General features: G+C 29.5%; 1 protein-coding gene across 2 annotated transcripts in view; it reads left to right on the top strand.

Annotated features, from left to right (window-relative positions):
• Positions 1 to 783: 783 nt before the first annotated feature.
• LOC123293867 (teneurin-m) overlaps positions 784 to 26,829 on the top strand; it is a 546,253-nt gene continuing 520,207 nt past the window's right edge. For both annotated transcript variants that reach the window (XM_044874826.1, XM_044874827.1), the window contains exon 1: positions 784 to 1,018. In XM_044874826.1, the coding sequence (XP_044730761.1) occupies positions 1,003 to 1,018 (16 nt within the window). In that variant the 5' untranslated portion in view covers positions 784 to 1,002. The remainder of the gene's footprint in view (positions 1,019 to 26,829) is intronic.

The raw sequence follows: 26,829 nt of genomic DNA on the forward strand, positions 1-26,829 counted from the left end.
AAGGTCCCTAAAAGTTTAACTGCTTAATTATGATATAATAATGGACAACTATGCCATGTTTCATTAAATTATGAATGCAAAGTCTATTACCGATAGTACTACCTTAAATAGAGAAACTACGAATGATTTCATTTTCCAAACTTGAGCCTAGGTACTACATCTTACCCTACATTAAAAATTACTGAATAATTTATGTTTACACATAATTAATTACCTCATTTTCCTGTATTAAAATAAAATAAACTTACACATCATATACACCTATAATATGAGTAAAATACTTAATATTGTAATGCATGGTATTTATTTATTTATTTATGATATATGATTTGTTTATTAATTAAATAACAAAATGTTTATTTATTTTATTTCTATTTTATTTACAGGTGCTAAAAACGATATTCTCGTTTTGATCGCCATCGTACATCACACAACGCGTCCATCATATTCATTTTGTTGTTATTTGTAAAGTCGTTGTGTGTCGTTTGTTGTGCTAACCTCGTTCATCCGCCCGCTATACGACACTCGACGGGGCATACATAAACAACCGGAAGTGTGAAAACAACCATCATCATCACATCTCTATCCTCTGTACATCACACACAGGTTTTTGTTGTTGTTATTGTTGTTGAAATTTAAATACAGAGTGCTCCACTTGTTTTGTACTGTAAATTAACCTTATAGTTTTTTGATTACTTATTACTCCTATTACTCCCACCCCCCTTCATCTGTCTTAAAATAATAATATTGTGTGTTGTGGTGTTCGTGTGAAATGCACATGTCTTCTTTTATTACTTTATCGCACCATTTAAATCATCCAAACAATTTCATAACCACCTTATTATCCACAATTTTTATCCACAAAAACCTATCCACGAGTATTTGCTACAACGATAATAATAATAGCACATCCACTGTTACCACCGCCTGTCATTATAATTGCGTCAGAGACGATCATCGGGTGGTGACGAACACCAATACCACCATTCCAGTATTTCGGCTATGAGCTATACACAAGGTTTGTACATTTTTCACACCAGTATTTTAGATGTAGATTCCCGTAGTTTAATTTTAAAGCAAGATCGACTTCAAAATTTCATTATATAAGGAAGGTATCACGAAATGAATGCACTCAGACAAAACTTTCAAATAAAGAATACATTTCTAAGTTAACGTTTCATAAAGTTTTTAATCCTGTGTGTTATTATCGAACTTTTGGTTTGATAAAGGCGTAAATGTTACATCGAATCAAAAATTTTTGGAGACTTTTTGTTCAGAATTTGTATTCAACTTAGTTCGAATACGGGCATTACGGAACCCCTCATTTAAATAATATCACTAAAGTCAAGGAATATAAGCAGGGTTCTGAATTGTTATCTGATTTTGCAAAACTAAAAATAAAAAAATAGCACTAATAAAGAAATATTTCGGACTGTTACAATCTGATTCTAAGTAAATTTTTAATAGCTAAAAAATTGAAGAGTTATGATTGCCAGATACTAACAGTTTCACTTAGAAAATGGATAGTAGAGATAGTAGTGGATGTTGAAGTCGATTTTATATTAATATTTCTAAAATATATTCTCCAATTTTACAATTTTAGTGTGTTCGAAACTTATACTTGAATTTGTTCCATTCTTAATACCTTTTATTACTTGAATTTGTTCCAAATTGCCTTCCTCTAATTTAATACTGCAAGTATCCTAATTATTCACTATTTTTTGAAGGCTAGATAAATATCAGCAAGTTGAGACTGGCTTCACTAAGTGGTTCCAAATTTTACCTGTATGTTCTGTTTGTATTCTTATATATACTGGATTTACGTTGAGTATAAGTACTTTCAGTGGTGTAGCTGCTTCTGAAGGAGCCCCATATCAAGTTTTCCCCGGGTATCTTTTTGAGCAAAGTTTTGCGAAATGTTGTCTCCTTAATTCTTAAAGTAGCCCGGCCGTCACGTGACTAGTCAACTAGGCAATTTGTATGACGTCAATGTAATAAAATGCTCTAATAACATCGAAAACTTGGCAATTTGTGTGACGGTAATGAAATAAAATGCTCTAAAAATATCGTAAAAGCATCGAAAAGTTAAGTTTTTTTTTGTTTTCTTTTTGGAAAGAGCCGTAAGGTTTTTTTTTGCATAAACAAAATCTGTGATTTTCTTCATGATAAGAAGTTCTTACATAAGTGTTTGTTAAAAATCACAATTTTAAAAAGTAAATACAAGAGGCTCCAAAACTGTATTTATTGTGATCAAGGGATTTTGAACTAGTATTTACCGCAAAAAAAAATAATTTTCACCGTACTTGCTCAAATAGCCGGACTACCATAAGCAAAATCAATATAGTTAAAATAAGTTGTCAAATATATTCCCACTAAATCATAAAATTGAGAGTCTAAAAAATTAAAGCGAATAAAAAGGCATTCGCATTGCCGTTCATTTATTAGGGAGCAACTTTTACTCAATAAATCGCCATCCTTTAAAATAAATGAAATAAAATACGAATTAATTTTTTTTAAATTGAATTTGTTAACATTAACGATTTTTTGTTTAGTGTATGGGAAATAGGGGCCATATTTTCTTAGAAGTGTGGCCCCCGTATCATTGCTATCACTAACATGGCGGTATTACACCCCAGTATTTTGTTCTAGTTTTTTCAGTGTCCTACACTGACGCAAAAACAACTAATTTTAAATGTAGAAAAGTTTTACATGAATGTTAATTTTCTACTTTTACTACCCTGTACTAAGAAAGTAATCCATATGGTGGTGATTCGTTTATTAAAATATGTCACTACCATAGATTCATAGAATTCTATAAAACATATGAACGTTAGATACTTACCCTCGTTAATTTTTGACGTCACCAACTATAATATAATGAATTAATTAAAAGTTTTCATTATTCCAAATACCTAATAATTAAGCAATAAACATGTAAAATTTAATTATACGTTTATGCAAATAGAAAATAGAAAATATTATATTGGTTATAAAATATAAACTATAAAAAGACATTATTCAAAACATATATCACAAGGTCATCGTTTATGAGGAGTGAGTGTACTCTCATACACATGTCATCAGGATTGTATTTAGGGACAATTGTCAATGCAATTATTTACAGCAGGCATGGCATTATTTACAGCAGGCGAGTTATTTTAAGTCAAACTCACCATTGTTTTAACTTTATTGTGTGGCATAAACTTGATTGTGTGTTTCTTTATCCAAGTCCGCATTGCTCATAGAGGAGGAAGCGAGACGGATATACGACTCTTATACCTATCTCAGTTTCTTTGATAGTAATGAAATAGGTAGAAAAAAATATTGTCTCTCTGTCTTACTCGTATTATTGGTTGATACTGGTTAGGTTGTCGTTTTCTTGCTCGTTATTTAATTAAAGAAGTGTGAGGGACTTCTCTTAGTCACATTCGCCCATGCCTGATTTACAGTGATATTGCAATAAAATAGATTCCAGCCCGATATGATTTTCAAAAACCCAACAGTGCATTTATTCTTTTTTGTAGTTGATAATATCAAACATAGTTACAACTACTTCGAATATTTTACTCAAATCTTTGACTACTGTAATAACGTCGGCCGAGGTTTTAGATTAACTATTTTGAATTTTACTTCTAACTATCTTTAAAATAAAGCAATTATTTGGATCTAGTATTTGCATCATTTTAAGAGTGAAAGAAAAGTAGTCAAGTTTACTTCATAATTCTGGACGATTTCTATACATTACTATACGTAAATTTTCTTTATTGCAATATTCACTGTGCTTTATTTCAAATAAAGCATTATGTTTTCCTTCGATGTCTTTTTGATATGATAATGTTTGAAATGAATTATTCAGACAGAGGAAAAAGCACTCAATAAGGATAATCAGTTCTAATTTCTATTCTAATTTCGACAAAAATGACTTAAATTAGGGCGTAGCTTGGAATTATTTTATAGTAATAAGATGCAATACTATTAAGAAACATAAATAAAACTCGGGATTATTCAAAAAACATACGTATAAATTGGTGGCTGAAGTTCACTTTAACTGTTCTTTGAAAGAAATGTAAAAGAATTATTGCCATTTTCCCAAATAATAGAACAGTAAATTTTTTCTCATAAATTTAAATAATTGAACAAAAATATCCTGATCCTGTAAATCATATTAATCCGAACCTGTAAAATAAGTAATTTATACTTATACATATTTTATTATCGAAATATTTAATAATTTAATGGACCCTTATTTTGTGACATAGTTGATTATTTAAATTATTCTTATCAAACATTTTTAAACAAGATTATTATCTTGTTCGTACAAATGGAATGAATATTTAAGAATGATAAATATGTTTTGAAATAAGGCGGTAGTCAGTAATTGGTTCAAAGTACATTTTATTTATTTTCTAAAGAACGATACAATCATAAAATAAATAACACATTTGGAAAGAATTAGACTTGGTTAACAATTTAAAAATGAATATTGCACATCATCTGTTTTACAAAAGATTATTAAGATTTTTCAAAAGAATAAGAGTCTTTGTACCTAGATCTTTACATATAAGAAGCTAATATTTTTGTACATTTCTCTTTAATTTTTGAATTTTTGTGATTTAAAAATTCTTATGTCAAGAATAATAAAATTGCTCAGACATGATAGGTACTTTTATTCGAATTTAGTAATTCATGATTATGACAGCTAGTAAAAGTATGCAGGATATAATCCAAAAACAGTTTGCTGTCTTTATCGTAGCATTTAATTATCAAATTGTCTCACTTGATTTGATTATTAATAAAATTTCTACTATTATGAGAATTTAGAGACTAGCTTTTAGATTAATTATAAAAGTTGGATAATTTGATAATTAAATGCGACAAAAATGTTCTATCGAACCAAAGAGGCACCGAGCAAGAAAGAGTATATGATGTATATGTATGTATACTAGTATTTACACTCTCATTTGTTCAGTGCCATTTTCATTTGTTAGAACTCTAGTTAGTTTGCGTTTAAGTCACACCTTCAAGTACTATGTCTGTAATATACGATATACCGCCTGTATCAAAGGGCTTTGTTATAGGAAAAATTTATTGATTTTTACTAATTGATTTGTTTAATTATCTGCTATCAGAAGACCCTGTATAGCTTCGATAACAAGGCGTACAGGGTTTTTATTATTTTATTTGAAAAGTTTTCATTTAATCAAACAATCAATGATCCTCTTCTATTTTATTATCCCTTAGGAAAAATTTCTTAAATTTTTCACAGAACAAATATTTTAAATTTAATTATAATTATTACCTTCAATTTTGATTGCGAAAATTTGGTTAGCTTCCGCAGCTCCAGCGTGTCAACTTTTTTTTCTTGCAATGACACCATTTCACATTTGGAAAACGATTGGTAATAATTTTAAAATAAAGATTGTACATCTTATGTTTTTACAAAAGAATACGATTTAATGTGTCTAGATTTTTAACAAAGGACAATATTTTTGTAAAATTCTTTGTAATTGTGTGTCTCTTTGTGATGTTGATGATGTTCTCACGGAAGTACTCAGTAGTTTCAATAAATAAGGACATTCTGTCGTATTAAGTATAGATTTAAGAAGATTACATCAAGTGGGTATCTCGATTCAAGCACGCAAGAGGATTATTTAGTCCTAAACTTTAATTTTCTACTATCTTTTTGTGTATAATTTATTTACCGAACATTAGCCGTACCTAATTCATATCTTCTGATAAATAATAAAATCATAATGACACTCCGGGAGTTGGGACGTAGACCATTCACGAATTTTGATATTTTGGTCATGTTTTACTGAAGTCTCAAAATGATGATCTAAATACTCTTATCAGGCAAATTGATTATTGCTATATAAGAAGTGAATAACCGGACAACATGCGAAGGTCGCCGAAACGTGCTTTGATCGAATGCTCTTTAAATTAATCAGAAACAATGACAACGATGATATCGATCGAAATGTAAAAACCTCGAAATATGGAAGGAAAATAAACGAAATTAGGAAGATGGTTTCCTCGAAAGTAGGAAGATGGTTTGTTTTTCGAATCAAATTAACAGAGCATTAATTTTAGGTTGTCGTTGCATGAATAAGTATGATATGAGTGGTTGTGCTTGTTAAAGTTTTCTGCCAGTTTGTTTTCAGAAGCCCAGCTCAATGTCGAGAAAATCCGGCTGTTGTCGTATAAACTTATATTTTCTAAACCCATTCCCCCAAACACTTTATGAATGCTACGTTGTATTTTGAATAAGTAAGGGATTTTATTTATAATTTGTGATTTTATACACTCATGAAATTAATACTGTACCATTTTTTTTACCTTCTGAAAAGCTGATTTAATTTTATTACCTTTTGACTGGTCTTTACAAATTAAAACCAAAATTATATATTTTGTTACACTAATTAAAAATCAATTTGAAATATTTTCAAAACAACCTACACCAATGATCAATTTTTTTTCATAACTGTCCGCCTACATGCTGTGTTCTACCAGCAGGTAAACTTTGTATTATTTACCTTACAAAATTCATAAGAATACATTTTATAATTATATGTATGTCCCCCTTAGCAGAGCCTCTCACTTTCAATTAAAGCATTCAAATAAATCTTTAAAACAGATTTAAATTGTTTATTTATATAAATCGAAAAAGTTATCTACCTCAGGGAAACCACTGAAACTAACTTAAGAAATGAACCAAAAGTGTTTATCTTAATGTATTATGGCGTAGAGGGTCTGTGACTTTTATAAAACAGAAAGTGAATGATTTGATTTTAAATTTCGTTACGGAATTCAAAAACTCTTTTTCTATACATGTATATACCATCCATTTTATTTATCTGAATATTCTTTTAGCGTTGATATATTAAAAAATTAATCACCGCTAAATGTCAGAAATGACCACGTACTATGGTAGATAAATTAAACGAATCTTTTCTTAAATTTTTTATATTTAAAGACAAAAAAATGTTATAAGTTTGACCGCTATGTGTGTGTGTCTGTCTCTCTGTGGCATCGTAGCGGCTAAACGGATGCATCGATCTGGTTTTTTTCTGGTTTCGTTTGAAAGATAATTTAGTGAGTTTTCTTAGCTATGTTTCAAGTGCGAATTTAGGGTTCCGTACTCGAAAAAACTGAAAAAAAGGCGATGATCTTCAAAATCGGTTCAGTTTGTTGGAAGGCTCTAAGGAAAAGGTAATTTAATGGAAAGTGTTCTAAGATACGTTTCAAGTGCCTGCTTAGGGTTCCTTACCCAAAAATTATCGGGGGTTTTTAAAATTTTGTAAATTTCACTTGTTTTTAACTCGATTTAAAAAAAAAACAGCTTACTGGGCTTAATTACCTAAAAAATAAAAGATCCTTAAATATTGGCATGAAGTTTAATTTTCTGGGTTAAGTAGGCAGTTTTAAAACGACAGATGTTTTATCATGATTAAGTGTCTAATTAAAAATGCATTGTCTCTGTTAAAAGTATCCGTCCATTAGTGTTGAATTTTAAATTAGTCTATCAGTTCGAGTTATTTGGACACACTAAGGTCATATTTTGTTCTATTGGGCTTACATTTTACACAGTACATTTTATCTTAGCACTTAAAGTTGGTCTTTAGTTTTGTAACAATTCCATCCAAATGTATTAGTAAAGCGTAACTGCGCTTAGCCACAACTTGAAGTGCGAAAGAACAATTGTACAAGAAGTTAAAAACTGAAATTTTATTCATGTTGAGTGTTTTTCCACCACTTTTGTTTGTTTTATATTTTGTTTATATTTATTTTTCAAAATTTTGATTTTCTAAAACGCTTATGTGAATTGTTTATAAGTGTGAATTGTATATTTTGTCAAGAAACTAAAATAAAGTCAGGCATCACAAAATTATTTTACTCTTAGCGAGCAAAATGTAAAAAACCTAATAAACATAGAACATTGAATTTTTGTGTAGCATCTGCATGAATTTACACACAAAAATAAAATTGTCAAATATAATATAAGTTGTTGATTTTATTCGAAAATCTGTTGAAATAACAAATCTCTAAATCTGTCAACTATTGCTGATGACAAGATGTCTCCTAAGAATTACCTGAACCAGATGTGTTCGGTTTATGACCAGAACAGAAAATAACGTAAAAACTTATCGTATGTAGTATTTATTGAATAAACAATGAAAGGCGGGTCTTATTTCGTTCATGTTATTGACGACTGACTGGCATCATTTGTTATTAATAACAAATATTTTTGTATGAAACAATTATTTCGTAGAATTTAATTCATATGGGAACAAAAAGAACACAGAACAAGGCATTTATTTGTTTTTTCAAAATCTGTAAGTCGTAATTATTTTATAAATTTTCAATAGGGTTTTGTTTTATTTTTAATTGATAAAATTTTTATTTATAATTAACTTTGTGTATGAAAGTAATTGTTTTTTCATCCGCAAATTCAAATATAAAATATTAGGTTAGTCCTGATAAGGCTCTGGTGCTATCCTTGATGTCCACACGAATAACTTCCTAGCATAATAAATACTAAAAAAAAATAAAATCTGTTCCGATTAGAAACGACTCGACCGAATGTTGTGAAATTATTCGAATCATAGATATTTCCGTGAATACACTTCGACACCTCAACGAAGTCGATATCACTTTTTGTTCGCGCGATATTGATGACGAAAAAACTGACCACGAACGTACACACACATATACATATTTCTACTCCAAGCCGGTGTTAATGCCTTGTACTAACCATGAAACATAAAGATATGTTGAAAATTTCGAGTTCGAAAATCGGGCCCATTACAATCTCTTCCTATACTGAGAAGTAAATATCTATAATATTATATTCCAAAATGCTGAAAAGTTTAAATAAACGTTGGTGTCTTTGAACGTATTCTTGAGCAAGGTTGTATTTTAGTCGCATGGTAATTCCCGACCAAATAGTTTTGAATTACCGCACGATTTATAAGAAAATGATTTTCTGTAGTACTTTTTCAAATCGCATCCAAAATGTTATTCGGATCATTCTGATCAAAGCTCTCATGCCCACAATAATTTGCAATAAACAGTTTTCGAGCTACGGGTAATTAAAGCTACACATATGTTATAGTTATAGTATATGACAACCGTGTGTGGTATCTATGTGTGTGTGTAATACTATTGTTTTATTCAATAAATTACTAAGTACATGAATACTTCTAACCTATTATGAAAGTCATTGATTAGGTTTTTAAAACTCATACCCACAACGGCTTGTTTTCAAAAATATTTGCATTAATTATTTATACTTTTATCACTTAATTATTAAGTTAAATATTTTGTACTGTGTTAAAAATGATAATGATTTCTTAGAAAATATTAAGTAAGTAACTTTGCTTAAATTCAACTTTTTAAAATTTTTGGATTTTGATTTTTTTGATGTTTTTTTTTCTAAACCTCAATTTTCAGCGACATATTTTACGGTTTTTAATGCTAAAAATTATTAGTTTGCGAATTTGTCGATGTAAAATTTTCTTGGTGGAAAGTTTTAAATCTTAATTAACCTGAAATCGGGTGCCAAAAATTGTCACCAAGGAAATAAAATTTTCAGACAAAAGTTTTTTGAGAACAAAATCTTCTACAAATAGTATGCAGTTTGACCAAGTTTATTGCAAACTTGGACCCCTGTTTGACCAAGTTGGCCTCTGTTTGACCAAGAGAATGTCCCCGTTAAAAAAAAAAACGGAATACTTTATTGTCATTTCCCCCAAAAAAAGAGTAGATATGTGTTTGTCAGTTTTTTTTATTTTTCCTTCCGGGCTCGAGACATCAGAGCGGAAATTTTTTATTAAATCAATCTTTATAGACACAAAGGCCAAACGTATACAATCACTCGAAGTCTCGGGATTTTTTTGATATTTTTATGGATAATACCATCATTTTCAAAAAAAGTTAGGTAGTTAATAATATGCAATAAAAATGTTATTTTTATTTGCCGCAATATCTGACGACTGATTTATATCCCAACAAAAATACACACCTCATACTCAAAACAAAACGCGGTTTACCTACCCCAACATACATTTTAGTGAATGCCATCAATAAAATATAAATAAATATATTTTTTTAAGATTAATGTTTTCCTCATTTCCTGAAGTTTGTCTTACATTTATATTTGTTTTGAAAAGTTATCTGTGTTTTCCCAAATGTATATATAATATATATACCATACTATACTATACTACCTTTTACGAACACAACTAACATAATGTATATAAAGGAAAGGAAAGGAATGGAAGTTTGTAAGGAATTGTGAAATAAAATAGTGTGTCCCAAATGATCAATTTTAATATAATTTTATGTTAATATTGTAAAATAAACGACAGCATAGGAAGTTTTAAAACAAATGATTGATATATGTTTGTTAGGTTTGTATTATAGAACAGAATTGTATCTACCTACGAACACTAGAATTATTCAAGCTTGTATCGTTTATGTCGTTTTGAAATGGAAGGGATTGGATTTTGTAATATATACAGATTGCTGTTTGCGTATAACCTATATTAATGTAGTAAGGACAAACATACAAAAAAAAAATATGCAGGAAGACTTTGCAGTTTGTAAGTTTAAATATTAAAATACAAATTTTACTGTATATTTTTTTTATATTTATTCTATTTTTTATAAAATTCTTTACTGCTCTCACTATATCAAAGGTTATTTGTAGCTTCTAATTAGTTAAAAGTTGTCGGATGTCTAAGCATACCATCAGTATGACTAAAGGAACTGAAATTCGGTATGTATAGTTGGCTGGCTCATGGTTCATTTTTAGAACCTTTTTAAATTGAGTTAGAGGGTTGAAGTACGAACGCATTTTGGTCTGTATACTAACAATTATTTTCTCAATTAGTTTCTACACAACTGAACTATTAGCCAAGATCATAAGAAAGTGCTTCCTTGGAAAAACCTAACCAACGCACGTATACCTGGTCCATCTTTTAGTTTTCAATGACGGGTGTTTTCTGAGTTTTCTGAAATTATAATTAAGGATTTGCTCTTTTTCGTCAACATTTGAATGAGGCATTATTTGATTGTTTTTTAACATATTATTTTTAACCACCGAAGCAAAAAAATTGATGTGCCACCCACGTCATTATTTTTAATCATTATTTTATTTTAAACTACATCCATATATACAATTAACTTTATGATATGGGTGGAGTCGGCTACTTCTTGTGCAAGCGACGAAAATGTGATCAATTTACCGCCCCTCATTAATTATAAGTATAATTGAGAAAGGACTGGCGCTGCCTGGAATCGAACCCGGAACCTCTCGATTAGTAGCCAAATGAGTTAAGTCGATTGTCCTTTTAATTTGCACGGCCACTGAGTTGGTTATATAAGTAATAATTATATGAATAAGTATATAAATTCATGTCCCGTACCCACATCACTACTAACTTGATCATAATTTGAAATCAGTAACTCGACTTATGTTAACCTGTGGAAGAAAACAAATCAAACACCTATAGCCGACGTCATCAAGTATAGGAAGTTTGGCTGGATCGGCCATATGCTAAGAAAACCTCCTGAAGACATCAGCCAGGCACTCGGTTGCAATCCTCAAGGCAGGACAAAACCGGGAAGACCTCGCATCACCTGGCGAGGTATATGTTATTTTTTCTATATATGTTATTTTTCGTAGACACCCTCTATACACACATTTTATCAATATAATATCCTTTGAAATCAATTTATAACGTTTTCAAAGCAAATGTGTGAGTACCTACATAAAATTATTTGGGGAAGAAATTTCTTTGAAGGCATACATTTAATTTAAATAATTTATGTAAAATACCCATTCTAAGAAATGAAAAATACTCAAATTACAGAAAATAAGCAGGTACAATGATGTTTGTGATTCAAACTTTCTCTATTTTTATTTAAAAGAAATTATATACAACTTATAGATAAGGAATTTTGCAGTGTCGAGGTACCCGCTGGTACCCCTGGTAAAAATCGGGCTAGAGAAAATAGTATGTAAGTGATACAAAATATCAACAGCAATTTTATTATAGAAATGATGTAAAAATTACATACTGAACAAAACTATATTTTAAAAAGCAAATTGTTATATTGTCAAGTTATAACATAATTCACCATCAAAATTCGAATATTTATTTATTTTTTATTTGTGTTCCCACTACCGTGCCCATACATCCATAATTAGTCGAGCATAACGGTTTTTTTTTTTCAATAATTTATTAAGGTTTTACTTTAATTTAAATAGTTATTTTTTTTCCACCGACTAGTTTTATAGCAGTGTATGAAAACACATCATCCATCGACCGTTTTCCCATAAGAGCAATGTTAAATATTCCTTCTTTTGAAGTCACTTATTTATTTAAATAATCGGACAATTCCCTCTAAAATTTTCTTATTTGGATTTGGACTTCCAATTTCAAAAGAAACTTCATATAAAAAAAATCAAGTCTTTTATCCAAAATTGCTAAGGTGCTAGTACATCCTTAAATACAATGAGATGTCTGACTACTTGAAAGTTGTTCGTTGAGCGTTTTGAAGTAAAATAAAGTCTTGAGATAAATGTATTTATCTAGTAGGAAATGTTTATCAATGAAAAATTTATTCCAGTCATCAAATTATTTTCTATTTTTAGAAAGCATATTGAAAGGACATAATAATCATTATAGACAATAAACACAAAATCATTCTTAAAGTAGTTTTTATGATCGTAATTGATTCACACAAAAATTAGATAAAATCAACTTGAATAAGTATAACGAACGTAATAAAAAGAACACAAAATCAAAGACCAAAAGTGTAATTCGATAAATTGTAAAATTAGACATAACGATAGTTAGCAAATACACATTAATTGTTGTTCTTGTTCAATGCATATAATCAAGCTTTAATGAGTTCCCTAATTAGATAGTAGCTCCAGCCCTAAATGTGTGTTACATTTATACTTATTTAACATCAGTGTCTTGGTTCATGTGTTGTGTTGTGAGTGTTATATGTGCGCCCTTATCCAATATTTGTGTGTAACATAAATATACTGGGTGGACCACCAAAAATTATTATTAAAAACTGTATTTATAAGTAAAATTTATATATTAAAAATTATTGATGTGTAAGTGAAAGCCCTCATTGTCATTTCAATCTTTATATTTTATCTTACTTTTATTTTGACTGAAGAAATTAAAAAATTTTTACTTTAATGTTTGCATTTAATAGGCTCATAGCTCATTGATTGGAATTTTTTAATTTAAGGACAAAAACAGATAAATATTTTAGGATCCGTACACCGTTTTGGAACAAAGACGGATAGCATTATGGAAAATTGAAAATAATAAATTTTTGCCGAACATTACGAGCATAACAAGGTCGTTTTCACAAATTCACAGCTTTACTGTTATGATTCCAGATTTTTTAAAGATTGTATCAATTATTATTATATTGTTTTGATAATTTAGAACACTCTGATTGAAATATACTATTACTTAGTAACGAAGATCATGTAGCTTTGACCCAAAAGTGTCCAAAAGCGGCTAAAAAACTGAGAGTATAATCCAGCTACAGCACCGCATACATTCTAAAGCAGGCTAGGTGATATCTTTTCCAAAATTTCAAAAAAATATATTGAAATTTTAATACTCTTGTTGTTGTTGTGTATGTACTTAGGTAACTTAAATTAATTAAAGATAAATCGAATTAACTTAACTTAGTGCTGTAATAATAATCAATAGGTGATTTCAATAGACCACTTGTATAGGCACTCAAGTACCGATAAATCTAAACATGAGTAGCCGGTGGAAATGGTACACATAAGTGTTGTAATGGAAGACCCACAAATTGTTACTGTGGAAGTACGAAAGACGAGTAGAAAGATAAAGAAAATAGTATGTTTTCGTTATTAGCGGACCATTCAGTACTACACCTAAGTATATTGTATATGTGTTGGTGGGTGGATGTACGGTATGTATGTATGTATGGTCGAAACTAACTTATCAACTAACTAATGAAAAGTTTCAAACGAACCAAACCAAGCAACCAACCCCTATTTTGTTACATTGATTGTCCATTCTGCACGTACAAACATCTATTTACTTATTCCTTATTGAAACTTAGGGTTCTCTTTGTCTGCTCATTTAAGTTTATACCTAGTTACTAAAGTTTTGATTACATTTCATGCACGAAAAGTATTGGATTACGTAATATATAAATTCAGGGAAAGAAAATCTTTTAGTAAACAAAAACTTTCTTTTCCGTTTTCGAAAATATTCAATTTAGAGAAAGATCCTTTCTCCAAAAATTCACTAATTTTCTTTTTAGCGTAGTAGATTTTAAATTAAACCATGATGTTTCGTAACAAGTTGTTATCTATAAATATGAAATGCTTGGTCCTGCGAATGACTGACTGACTGATCGATGCACAGCCTAAACCACTGATCGTAGCGACCTGAAACTTGGAGGGTGTGTTCTTTGTATGACGTAAGCATCAGATAATTTTCCGAAATTATACCCGTAAAAAGTGATAAACGGGAGCAAAGGTTGTATGGGAAAACGTGATTCCTTGATCCAATCTACTTCATATTTTATTTAAACGAAACAGGCGGGTAGCTACTTGTAATTTCTAAAATACAAGTTAGCATTTTGAATAAAATGTTTCTTAATTAATGTTCCTTAGCTAGCAAAAATAATACTTACTTGTTAATGTAGTGTTTTTTAAGCTTTATTATATAGTTTTTCAAATCAAACGCATTAGTAAAATTTTTAAGGATTGGTGCGTTTAATTTACCACGGAGTAATTTTCTACAATTTGTCATAATGTTTAGTTTTTAAAAAATAAGCATTTATTTCATTTAATTTTGTATGATCCTGTTAGTTTCCAAAATTATGGGCCCATTTTAAATCTTATCATTGATTAAGCAAGAAAGTTGAATCGATTATTATATCTTGTTCATAGAAATCAAGCCGACCGTTTGTAGATTAACCATTATTCTTCTGTGAATGCAAGACCAACCAAAAAAAGTCAAAGAATTAATAAAAAATAATTTTTAACACGCAAAAATAATTTCAAGTCAGCAATTTCATAATATTGGTAATTTCAGTTGTTGGAACTTTATTAGATTCATTAACTGAATTTGTTCAAATTGTTATCCTTTTTGAACTGAAAAATGTCATTCTCAGATATCAGTTCAGTGAATATGATAAATGAATCTTTTAGATTGATTAAAATTCGTAAAACAATCCTTATGTTTTTCCAATACAATAAACTTTTGACAGATAATCTGATAGTAAACAGAAATGAAAAATATTTTTCGTAACCAGAATGTATAAGATAAAATTCAACCAACTTTCAAGTTCATATAACATTTAATTTTCCATCTATATCATTAGCAAATCGAAATCCGTATGAATGTCACAGTCAATAGTTCATTGTAATCACACACACACCCCTGACAACAATGTCATCCTGGATCATTCATTTTCAATGTAGTTTAATAACTACCCACCTCAAATTCTAAATACATTTTAGCAATTATGCCATGTGTGACGTGTGTTAGACGGACCCTTCTTAACCCTAGTTATGAAGCAGAGTCATTCAATATTACCAGTTAGTTAGTGGACATTGCGAATATTAACGTTTTGCCTATTTACTGAGGGTTGAAAAATGTATTTGCAGTGCAAATTTAATGAATAGATTCAAAAATTTATTCTTGGGGACAATTTCTTGTATTTATCCAAGTAATTACATAATTTTCGATTGATAATGTTATATATATATACAACGTTAACATATAAAGCCAACGTACATTTGTGCTAAGGCAGTCTTTTATGTAGACCGAAACACACAGCAATCGCGTTCATCTGAAAGACGTTCTTTTTAAGTACAGGGTCGATAAAATTTCAAATCACGCCACATAATTCATGAACATTAGTGTTTTTTTTTTTTTTTTATTATAAGAAGACCAGCTGTGAACTACCCGCCTCGCTGGGCAACTATTGAATAATGTTTATGCAAAATTTGAAGTAGATTGGACCAAGGAATTACGTTGTCAAATGCTAAATTTTACTCTGTTTTTCATCCCTTGGAGATAGAATTTCGGAAAATCCTTTCTTATCGGATGCTTAAATCATACAAAGAACACACCCTTCCAGTTTCAGGCCCCTCCGATTCAGGTCTCGATGATCTTCGCTCAGCGATTTAGACCGTGCGTGATCCATTAAGACAAAGTCATTGGAGACAAAGCATTTTATATCTATCGAAGATGAATAAAAAAAATGTAAAATAAAAAACTCAGTAAATGTAAAAGTTATTTTAGGCTGGTGGACACAGTCACAAATCTTCCAGTCACTTTTTACGAGTATGGCAACCCTTAATAAAATCAAATCCAAATTATGTGATTTTCTCAAAAAAGTTAATAATTTCGTTGCTTTATATTCGAAAATTCTGTTGAACATGTTTTAAAAACGAAGTAAAAAAGTGATTCTTACAAAACAATAAGTCAGAGCTAAAACGATACAGGTTTTTAAATCCAGGAGAGTTGATTTTGCTTGGAAAGCTAATCGCTTGAATCAAAACTCTCATACGAAAGATTTTTATAGCTCACTTTCAAGAAAAATACGAAAGCTTTAGAGTGGGATTGACATATTTGTAGAATTATTTTTAAAAACGCTTCTAAACTCTTAAAATTTGTGGAGAGCATTTTTGAGAATATTTCTTCCAAACAACTTGACTTTAAAGTAATATACTATTTTTCTACCCCAGTGTATAATCAAGTTTATTTAGTCATAGTTGACCAACAATAATAATAATTCTTAGGGTGCAGTGTAAAGTTTTGGTCTGGGTATTAAATTATATAATTTATAATATTCGTGTACAGTTTTAATACTTTAGTTGCACCGGTTCCCACATGTTAAGTATTTCACTGCCACTAAGTTAACACTAATGAGACTATGATTTAGAAGTGGAATAACCCACCGTTAAGAATTTTAATGATTATTTTTGTTGAAATTTATTCTGGTTTCTGGTGCACAAGTGATATTCACTTTACCGATTATTATCTAAAGTAGATTAAACAAAAACAATGGCTTGGTTTCCAAAAAAAACATATTTAAATAATTAATCCTTGCAATATCTGTTTTTAACAAATAAAAAAAAAACCCTTTTAAAAAACAAACTCTTAGTTTAATTAATAGGAGTGGCGACTCAAATAAATTAAATTTTTATCACTTTAGGTTAATAATTTTAACTTCACTTTGTTGAATGGTGAAGTTGATTTTTGGAAATTGAAAATCTTATATAAACTCTAAATATGCACTTTTAAAACTTGGAGAAAGAGTGAAATTGGAAAAAGAGTGGCAGAGACTTAATACTACAAATTTTCGTTTTGCAAGAGGGATACGAACAATAATCTTTGAAAGTCTACAACTTTTTTTGTTCTTTTATCAATTTTAATTTAATTTCTAGTTTTGCTGCTGTAATGAGAAAATCTGGCATCTATCCAAATAAAATGGTATAAAAGTAGAAAGAGGAAAAAAATCATTATATCTATTTTCAAGCTTCTGCAAATAGTGACATAATTTCAAAAGGTTCAATTAGGAATAAAACAATCATTAGAATTTTCTTCTCTTGATATTATCAGACTGTTAGAATCTGAAATGTTTTCTGTTCTTGTATTCAAATGTATACATTCCCTACATGCATATACCAAAATATGGTAATTAAGTGAAATCTTAATTTAGAAGAGATTTCTCAGGTCACCTGCGATTCTAAAACTGTTTGATTCTAAAAATATTTTCGATTACTATGACAAACTTAGCCCTTATTACAAACTGAATCGCTGCAGTGGTTTTCGAGACTATGAAGACTCACTCAAGTATTTTTTTAAATATTTATGCACTTAAATGAAAATTAGAAGGATAAAAAAATAATTTCAATTCAGTATTTTTATGGAAATTTTAATTTATTTACTCCAATAAAAATATTATTTGAATATTATGTCTATTTATGTAAATAGTAAATTTTATACCCAATAAGTATTTGAATTTAGCAACAAGATATTGAGTGCATACCTATACCTAAAGCCTCACATATAATAAGAAACTTTTATATATCCATGAACCAGAATTCGTCCATAGTATCACAGTGTTAGAAGAAATTCCTTTCAATGATAATGTCTTACTCTGATTTCATGTTAATTTTTTTAAATTGATTTTAATCTGGATATTGCTCGTTTGGGTAAATGAAAATATTCGTAGTAGTGGATTTTGTATTTTTGTCTAAGATATCTGGTAGGTACTGAGATATTTCCATAATAAATACATTGGAGTTTCCATAATTGTACTAAGATGTGCCACAAGAAATCAGTAAATTTAAAAAGAAGAAACTTAAGATTCATCCTTTTTTGTATCTTAGCCTGTAAAGTGTAGAAACGCACCTATGATACTAAAAAACAGTTTAAGCTAAACTTAAATCGAAGGTGCTCCGAAGACATTATCTCTTTTCGCATCAGCTCTATAAACTATAACTTTGCCGTCATTACAGGCCATTGGATTAAAAACAAATATTCTGAGCGTTTTGACTTAAAAAGAAATCGATTATTTGATCGAAAATTGATTCTATTGGGGCAGCTACACATTGGCTTTCTTTAAGAATATAAGCTTTTAGATGCCATATCTCTTATGTTATTCGTGAGCAGGTTAGAATGACTAATAATATTTAAATCTCTTTTTAGGTATCACTAATAATAAGTGAGATCAAGGCCAAGGTAAAATTCTTTTGGTCTTGGTGCTCATCACTAGGTTTCAAAATAATTGCCACCCCTTAAGTGTTCCCCCAGACAGCCACTGCAACCTATCAGCGCCTTGTTACAAATTTAAAATTTGAATTCGTGTTTATCTCTTCCAAATAAGACTACTTATTTAATTTTTAGTTTTAATTTGTTTGATTCGGAAAATATTTATTTTGATGGGTAAATGCATTTAGTGTACTTGTAGAATAAGTATACTTGTAAGATAATTATTAGGTACTAATAATATTTTGACGAATTTAAATATGTATCATAACGGAGACTTACATAAAACATGGTTTAATATATATAAATTATGACTTGGAAAAAGCATTGAAAATCATGTTTATATGATAAATACGTGAATAATAAAAGTTGTAGCAAACATTCATTTGGTAAATTGTATCTGCAAAGTTATAAAATCATGTTTATCAGTTCAGGGAAAAACGAAATAAATAAATATATTTTGTTGGTACTGATGCGATGCTGTATGAAGCAAAATAACATCTATACAAAAGTCATTCTATGCTATTTTACCATTGAATCAAGAAACAGTTTGTGGTCAGTTAGCATTACTATTTATTTATTATACACGTTTATAAAAAACAAACAAGGTGGTTAGTTCAAACTCACTCACATTGCTCATTGTCTCAAAATTCTTAGGAAGGGCATCGCTTAGGGATTGCAAGAGGTTTTGCACAATTTTTTTAATCTATCGAAAAAGATTTTTTTACTATTAGAATTATTATATGCTACATTTTCGAACTATAAATTTTATTTGTCCATCATCCTCTACCCCAGGTCAATAATCAGTTTGCTACAAGCTATAACAGCGATCTGGATAATTCAAAATTATTCGACGCATTAATAGTACTCTCTGAGTTATGGCTATTTATTTTTATAATTATGGCCGATATCTTATGGACTGCCAATATAACCTTAAAGTTAACTGCAGGCAGTTGCAATTTTCTCGTAGTTTTCAACTGCATGCAGTAGACTGCAGTTCTAAATATAGCTTCGCGCAGTCGAATTTATCAATGTAGTTGATGTCTCAACTAGTCATATTCATTACGTCTGATAGGAGCATATCTGGTGTTAATCCGTATTTAATGGAATGTAATTATACCAAAAAAATCTAAATTCATTGCCCACATTTTGAAGTTCGCGAAAGCAAAACCACAAATCTCGTGTTTGTGATAAAATGTTAAATTCATGAAAATGTTTAATGTTGTAACTTTTAGGATGTAAGCGAGTATTAAATGTCATTTTTACCATCTACGTGTCATTTTGTTGTCGGAAGGCTTAGTATTTATCAATATAAATTTTCAAATAAATAATATATCTATAAAATTAATTTATATCAAATTGGGAAGAAATCCGTTTTGTGCAATATCTAGAAATTTTATTAACCAAAATTTATTTGATTTTTAAAATTTTTGATGAACCACTCTGTCTAAGTTTATATATATAAAAGAAGAAGAATATCATGTGAGATGGATCAATAGCGGTGCAGTCCCGGATCACACTTGCTTTGAGTAGTAGGTATAGGGTTTGACTCCCTCGAGAATGTAGACCGTACGTGATCCATTCATTTAAGATGGGTTAGTTTAGATGATATACTTTAAAATGTTGTTTAGTTTTCTGTTATTTTATGATATTTAGTTTTCTGTTATTTTATGGTGGTATTGTTGCTATTTAAATACTGTTGGGCATGTTTTTTGTAATCGATACTGTTGTAGAGTATAAAAAATTGTTTTAACTTACGCACAAAAAAATAAACAACTTTAGCGTAATATTTTACATTTAAAAAACAGTGGTCTACTCTATCACTGTTCAGTTCTCATTAAGCGAAGAGTAGTTCAGTTCAGGTAACTATTTCTTGATCACCTCTTTGATTTGAAGTTCGTTCACGTAAAAGTACTTTTCTTGAAAGTGTCATTTTTGATCTTTCATTTTCAAACTATACTATCTTATTATTATTATATTTTGTTAATGGAAACAATTTCAGAGCTATTATAGCAAATACAGTTTAAATTTTCTAAAAATACATTTTCTGGCAAAATTTTTAGACAAGGAATTGTCATAAAATTGGACTTCTCACGATGATTTTTTCATGTTTTATGTGTAACTCATGGGCTTATATTGAATTCAGCGCTTTTTACTACATAACTTACATATTGATTGTTTGAAGGTCATTTGAATCGGGCTGAAAATACTTTTATTTCGATATGACGAGATGGGTGGAAATGCATATTGACTTTACTCTTTGATAATTACAACTTAAAATATTGCTTCAATCTTTGCACATACTTATAAAAATTGCATCTCAGTATCTTCAGTAGTTTATGCAAAGTTATACATAAAGAAAAATTCACTGAAAAAATTCAATATAGAAACAAATTTTCACAATTAAGGCATAATATGTATGGGTTTAATTAACTTGGCGGATTAACGGTTTGTTTTCCTTGAATTTTTCAAATTTTGTTTTCATTTTCTCGCTTTTCTTCATTTTTTGAACCACTTCGACAATAACTTTACCATACTATAACTTTACTCCCAATAATAGGAAAGAATTAAATTCCATAGAAAAATTAATAGATTATACGAATAGGTTTTCTTTGCAAGATTCCGAGGACGTATGAGATATTATATATTTTTCGAAATAATAGACAATAAAAATCGTTCATTTCAAAAATATGTTTTAATTTGCCAAATAAATAATAAAAAATGTCAAAACTAAATTTATTTCGGTAAATGATTGAAATGGAACATTTTTCACATTTGTTCTTGAAATATCCATCCAATTTCTTCATACAATAAACATTCTTAAAACATTTTTTTAGTTCATACAATATAAAATATTTTTCTACAGTCAATTTAATCTTTTTATATAAAGTCATTTCGTGTAAGTATTTTCTGTCAGCATTATTGTCGAATATTTGCAATTTATATGTTTACATTAATATTTTTATGGATTCTTGTTTTTAAAACTTGACCTATATTCGTGAACCATGATTAATATCCAATGTTAGTAGCATTGCAAGGTACCAACTATTTTTACTCTGGTTTTATCGATGTTATATTCGTGGCAAATTTTTAAATTAACAAATAACTAAAATCAATTGTTCTGCCTGTGAATGTAGTACTTGTTAAAAGAACCTTGAATCTCGAATAAACGTACCACTATTTCTGGTATTTCCAACTATTGAAGGAGATGGAAAATGAGCAGTGGCTCTACTTTTACTTTTATAGGTAAAACCAAAGTCAGATCATTTTCATTATTTCAACCTTTCTGGCAAATATTAAAAATTTTCTAAAATTTATACTGATAATTATTAAAATAGAGATGGAAAGATAAATCTGAGTGATTAAATGTATTTATAACCTTTCATTTCTAACGTTATATATCTAGTTTGAACTACCTACTTTCGAAAGTATTGCCTTCAGTGTGAAAATACTTAAAAATTATTTTCAACGAAATGGGTCTTCTTTATATGTGGGCCTGTGCCCACTGTTGTGATAAACAACTATTTCTGCTTGCAAGCACTCTAACATAAAATGCGAAATACCCTCTAATAAATAAAATTTAAAGTGCTAAGAGTGTTGCGTTAGCACAAATCATTATAGAAAATAAGTTTTTCGAAGAAAATATATGAAAATTTACAAGTTTCGAAAAATTTACAATAATTTTTTTATGTATTACGATTTATTCTGTATTATTCTTGATAAATAGATGAAAATTTTAAGTTAATATGGGCTATTAAAAAATTATAACCATAAAAAAGATTCTGATTTTCAAATAATTAATAACAGTGGCATGTAATTCAGTCATATTTTTAAATTAATAACAAATTTTAGTTGGCAAGTTGATAATTTTATAAAAAACTATTAGGTTAAAAAATGACCTTGGATATTTAGACCGTATAATTAACTATACAAAATTAATTTTTTCCCTACAAAACAATAAAATAAATGAACACATATTTTCCATTTTAAACTACTCAAAGATAATTTGAAATTCTGTAAAGTTAGTAATAAAATATTTATTAATGTGGTTAATCGATATTTGATATAAAAGATTCAAATGCGACTTCCGTTACTAGGACAACACACATGATTACAATATAATTATATTCGCTTTAAGTTTAGTTTAAGGTTACTCGCACTTATAAAACCAATTTAATGAGTCCAAAGAAACACCTATTCTCATTGAACTTGGGATAAATTTAACAAATTGAACGTGGCTGTGACATTTTAGATCGCAGAAAATGAGTACCTGTATTACTAAGAGTCGAAATCGTATGAATTTCATTGATATCATGTCATTTTAGTTGAGCTTGATATAACTAACAATCATTCGAAACCTCATTTGACAAAACAAACAATTTATAAGATGTCTAAGAATTTTTTACCCTAAATTTTTTCTCTTTACTTATCATCATACTGTCCATAATAGTTTATTATACTTCTGAATTACTTTCAGTTCATTCTGGAATTTAATTGATTATGGATCAGGATTTGTGGCTGTCCTAGGTTAGGACACACTTAGACCCTAACGCCCGGTACATGAAAACCGAACATGAATGTATTTAGAACATTAAGTCATTTGGTGTAGACATCATGGTTGATTTAAAGAACGGCTCATAGTGGATCTCGAGGAGAGCCTCGCAGATGATTCAAAGGTTCTGAAAATTTGTTTCCATCGCCTTACCAATTGTTAACTAGCAAAATGGTTGCATCAAAATATCTTACGACCAGTTGGAATCTTAATATTCTTATTATGGGTGTCTAAAGCATAATAAATTTGTAAGCACCCATATTAGGCTTACATTGACAACTGTCGACAACTTTATTAAGATAAAATCGTCTTTTTTCCTATTTTTGAGGATATATAAATTAAGCTTAAAAATTTGTCACTGGTTGACCGATGACATGTTACTTTTTTTTTTAAACCGTTGGATTCAACATCTTGATTCGATTATTTTAAAAATCAAAGACTCGAGATACATCTCATGAAATATATCTATGTTTTTGTAATACAGTTAATGATAAAAAAGTTTAGATATATTATATGTAAGCTAATAACAAATAAGCTTGTATAATTATGTAACCGTGTAAATTAAGCCTCAAGCCTCATGAAAGTTTACTTTTTGTTGGAATTGTGGTATAAAACAGAGAAGCTTATAGAGAAAACCTATATTTTTTCTATTTTAACTTATGTAAATAAATAAATCATGCAGTAAGTATGAGATATGCATATAATGATTTTTCTCACTTGTTTCAATAATTTGTTCATGAATAAGGACTTGCAATCGGATACTGCACTCTCGTAACCACAAAAAACTTCTATCTTATATTATATTATGTAAACAAGTGAAAACAAACAATTGACTGAGTAAATTGTTGAAATACCATGTATAGACAGTGTTGATGACTCTTATCACATTACACATACATTCATGTCACTCATACATAACTGATATTCCCATATAATACATACTATACAATTTGCGCCTAATTTGCACCCTCACGGGTAAACATTGATGTTTACGAAAAAATGTTTCAAACAAAAGTTGTTTATTTTTTATAAGGAACATTTTTTACTCTTAAACTTTTGTTCTATCTCTAACGGTTTACAAAATGGGACTCAAGACTCAATTGTCCTATGTTGCTCATTTACGAACTCGACCACCCTTTTTACGCTCTGAGTACGCTGTAAAAATTTCAGCTTGATAACTTTTTTCGTTTTTGAGTTATCGAGTTGACAGACGGACGGACGGGCAACCGAAAATGGACTAATTAGGTGATTTTATGAACACATATACCAAAATTTTGTTGGTAGCATCAATATTTTTAAGCGTTACAAACTTGGGACTAAACTTAGTATACCTTGCATATTACATATATACATGGTATAATAAGACAATGCTAATAGTTTACTGCAAATAAAATTAATTTACACACCCTGGTTAATTATATTGCAGTTCGTTTTAAATATAAGCTATTCTTTTTTTGTAATCTTTGAGGAATTTGAGGAGGAAGACTTTCACTTCTTCAGCGATTGTTAGCTTCACTAGTTAGGTCGTTACTCTACAATATGCGCGGAGTCATTATTCCTGAGCAGGATATATATAAAACATCAGGTCGGTCATGTTACCTTAAATGGAGGCGGGTACCTGTAGCTGACAAAAATGACTTAATCATCTGATTAGGTACTAACACGGTTTAGTGACGTAGAAGGTGGGTTAAATACTCTCTTGTACATTTTACTGGTGAAATTGTTTTAAAATATTACCAAGCAGAAACGTGCGAAATGTTGGTATCCTAGCTATTTGTTTGTAATGGCTGTAACGATATTGCAATAAAAGGACTTTAACAATAACACAATATCTTCGAAACGATTTCTATTGTCTGTTAAACAGCTTCAACTTGGCCATCATGGATGATACATTTTTTTGTATACGCCATGGACCTTTTCATCGATTTGCTTTTGTTTCAGACAGTTGTCAACAAACTATTCAACCTAAGAAAGTTAAATATATTTTATCTTTTTCGAGCAGCGCTTTTTGACAAGGATAGAACATATAAGATGTGTCTTTAAAAAAGACACAAGAAAAAAGAATCATTTGTAAATGAAAAGCCCCATTATCAAAGGCTTAAATGTAATGTGAACCAATTTAAGACTTTCTCCCGTTTGGTATTTAAAATGTCTATTTATTTGTCAATTGAGCTTCAAATGAAGTATCTACCCTAAAATGATTATCTGGCTGGATAGTAAGCGTCTGTACCTAAATAATTTTACGAAATTTCTAAAAAAAGAAGTAATTTATTTATAAAAAAGGCTACTATTAGCAATTGGACACAAAAATAAGGGTTTTAAAAAACTTCAAAATGATTCAAATTCAGACTTCAATGAATTAATATTGAACTGAAGTTCATTGCATAAGAGATAAGGCAAATACATTTTAACATAATGTTAATAATAATGTTGTCAGTTATTAAAAATGAATAAAAAAAACAACATTAATTATATTTTTAACATCGCAAAATAAAATCACGATCATTACCAATATGAACTTTACAAATACAAACACCTTTATCTTTGTCATCGTAAATGTAAGTACAATAACCTAACTGGGAGACGGATTTTAATAATAATGCTGTGTGTATATTAAAAAAAATAAATAAATCGATACTTTTAAAAACAGTTTATATGTAATTTAATGTTGACAACGGATAACTGCGCTTAAATAAACATCGTAGTATACAATGTGATTTATCACTTCACAGAAAAATAACTTTTTTGCACTGATACCGATTAAAATTAGAATGAGTAAGGCTCACTACTGCCAGCTTGTGTGGTCTTTAAGCAACGTTCACGTCAACCCTAGTAGCTCAGTTGGCACAAGCGTAACCAATTCCGTACGCGGTATGCTCAGGATAGCGTGTTCAATTACCGTCGTCACTACAAAAATTAATTTAATTAATAGTTCTAATGGGCTTGTGTAGTGCATGGTATATGCACGAAGGAGATGCACTCAACCTCTCAAAGTAATTCAGGACCTGAAAAACGAAAAAATTCGTAGGAGCTGCGATAGCTAAAAATTCCATCATCAGTACAAAAGCAATAGCTTTCCTTCCTTTGGGGCATTCGTTAATTATCAGCGGAAAAGGTGGTAAAAAACATATAGTATCACAATGGACCCTATGGCCTAAATATGTCTCTCGTGGGCAGCCAAAAAAAAACCATACCACAGCAACGTTCACAGGACAATACACAGGTTGTTCTTAAAAAGTCTGTACCACGATTGACTAAATAAAGAACAGCTTAAAATAAATCGATTTGCTAAACTTGACACAGTTCTAAATTGATTATTTTGCTTGCTAATTGCTTCTTTTTTGCAGCAGGTAGCATAACATTTTTTTTGCTTTTCACACTCCCATAAGGGGTCCAAATAACATAACAAAAAAATAGCTTGATATCGCGTTTAGCGATTTTAATTTTTTTTTTTTAAAGATTTTACTGGCGTAA

This window comes from Chrysoperla carnea, chromosome 2 (genome assembly GCF_905475395.1).
Source record: "Chrysoperla carnea chromosome 2, inChrCarn1.1, whole genome shotgun sequence".
Lineage (NCBI taxonomy): Eukaryota > Metazoa > Arthropoda > Insecta > Neuroptera > Chrysopidae > Chrysoperla > Chrysoperla carnea.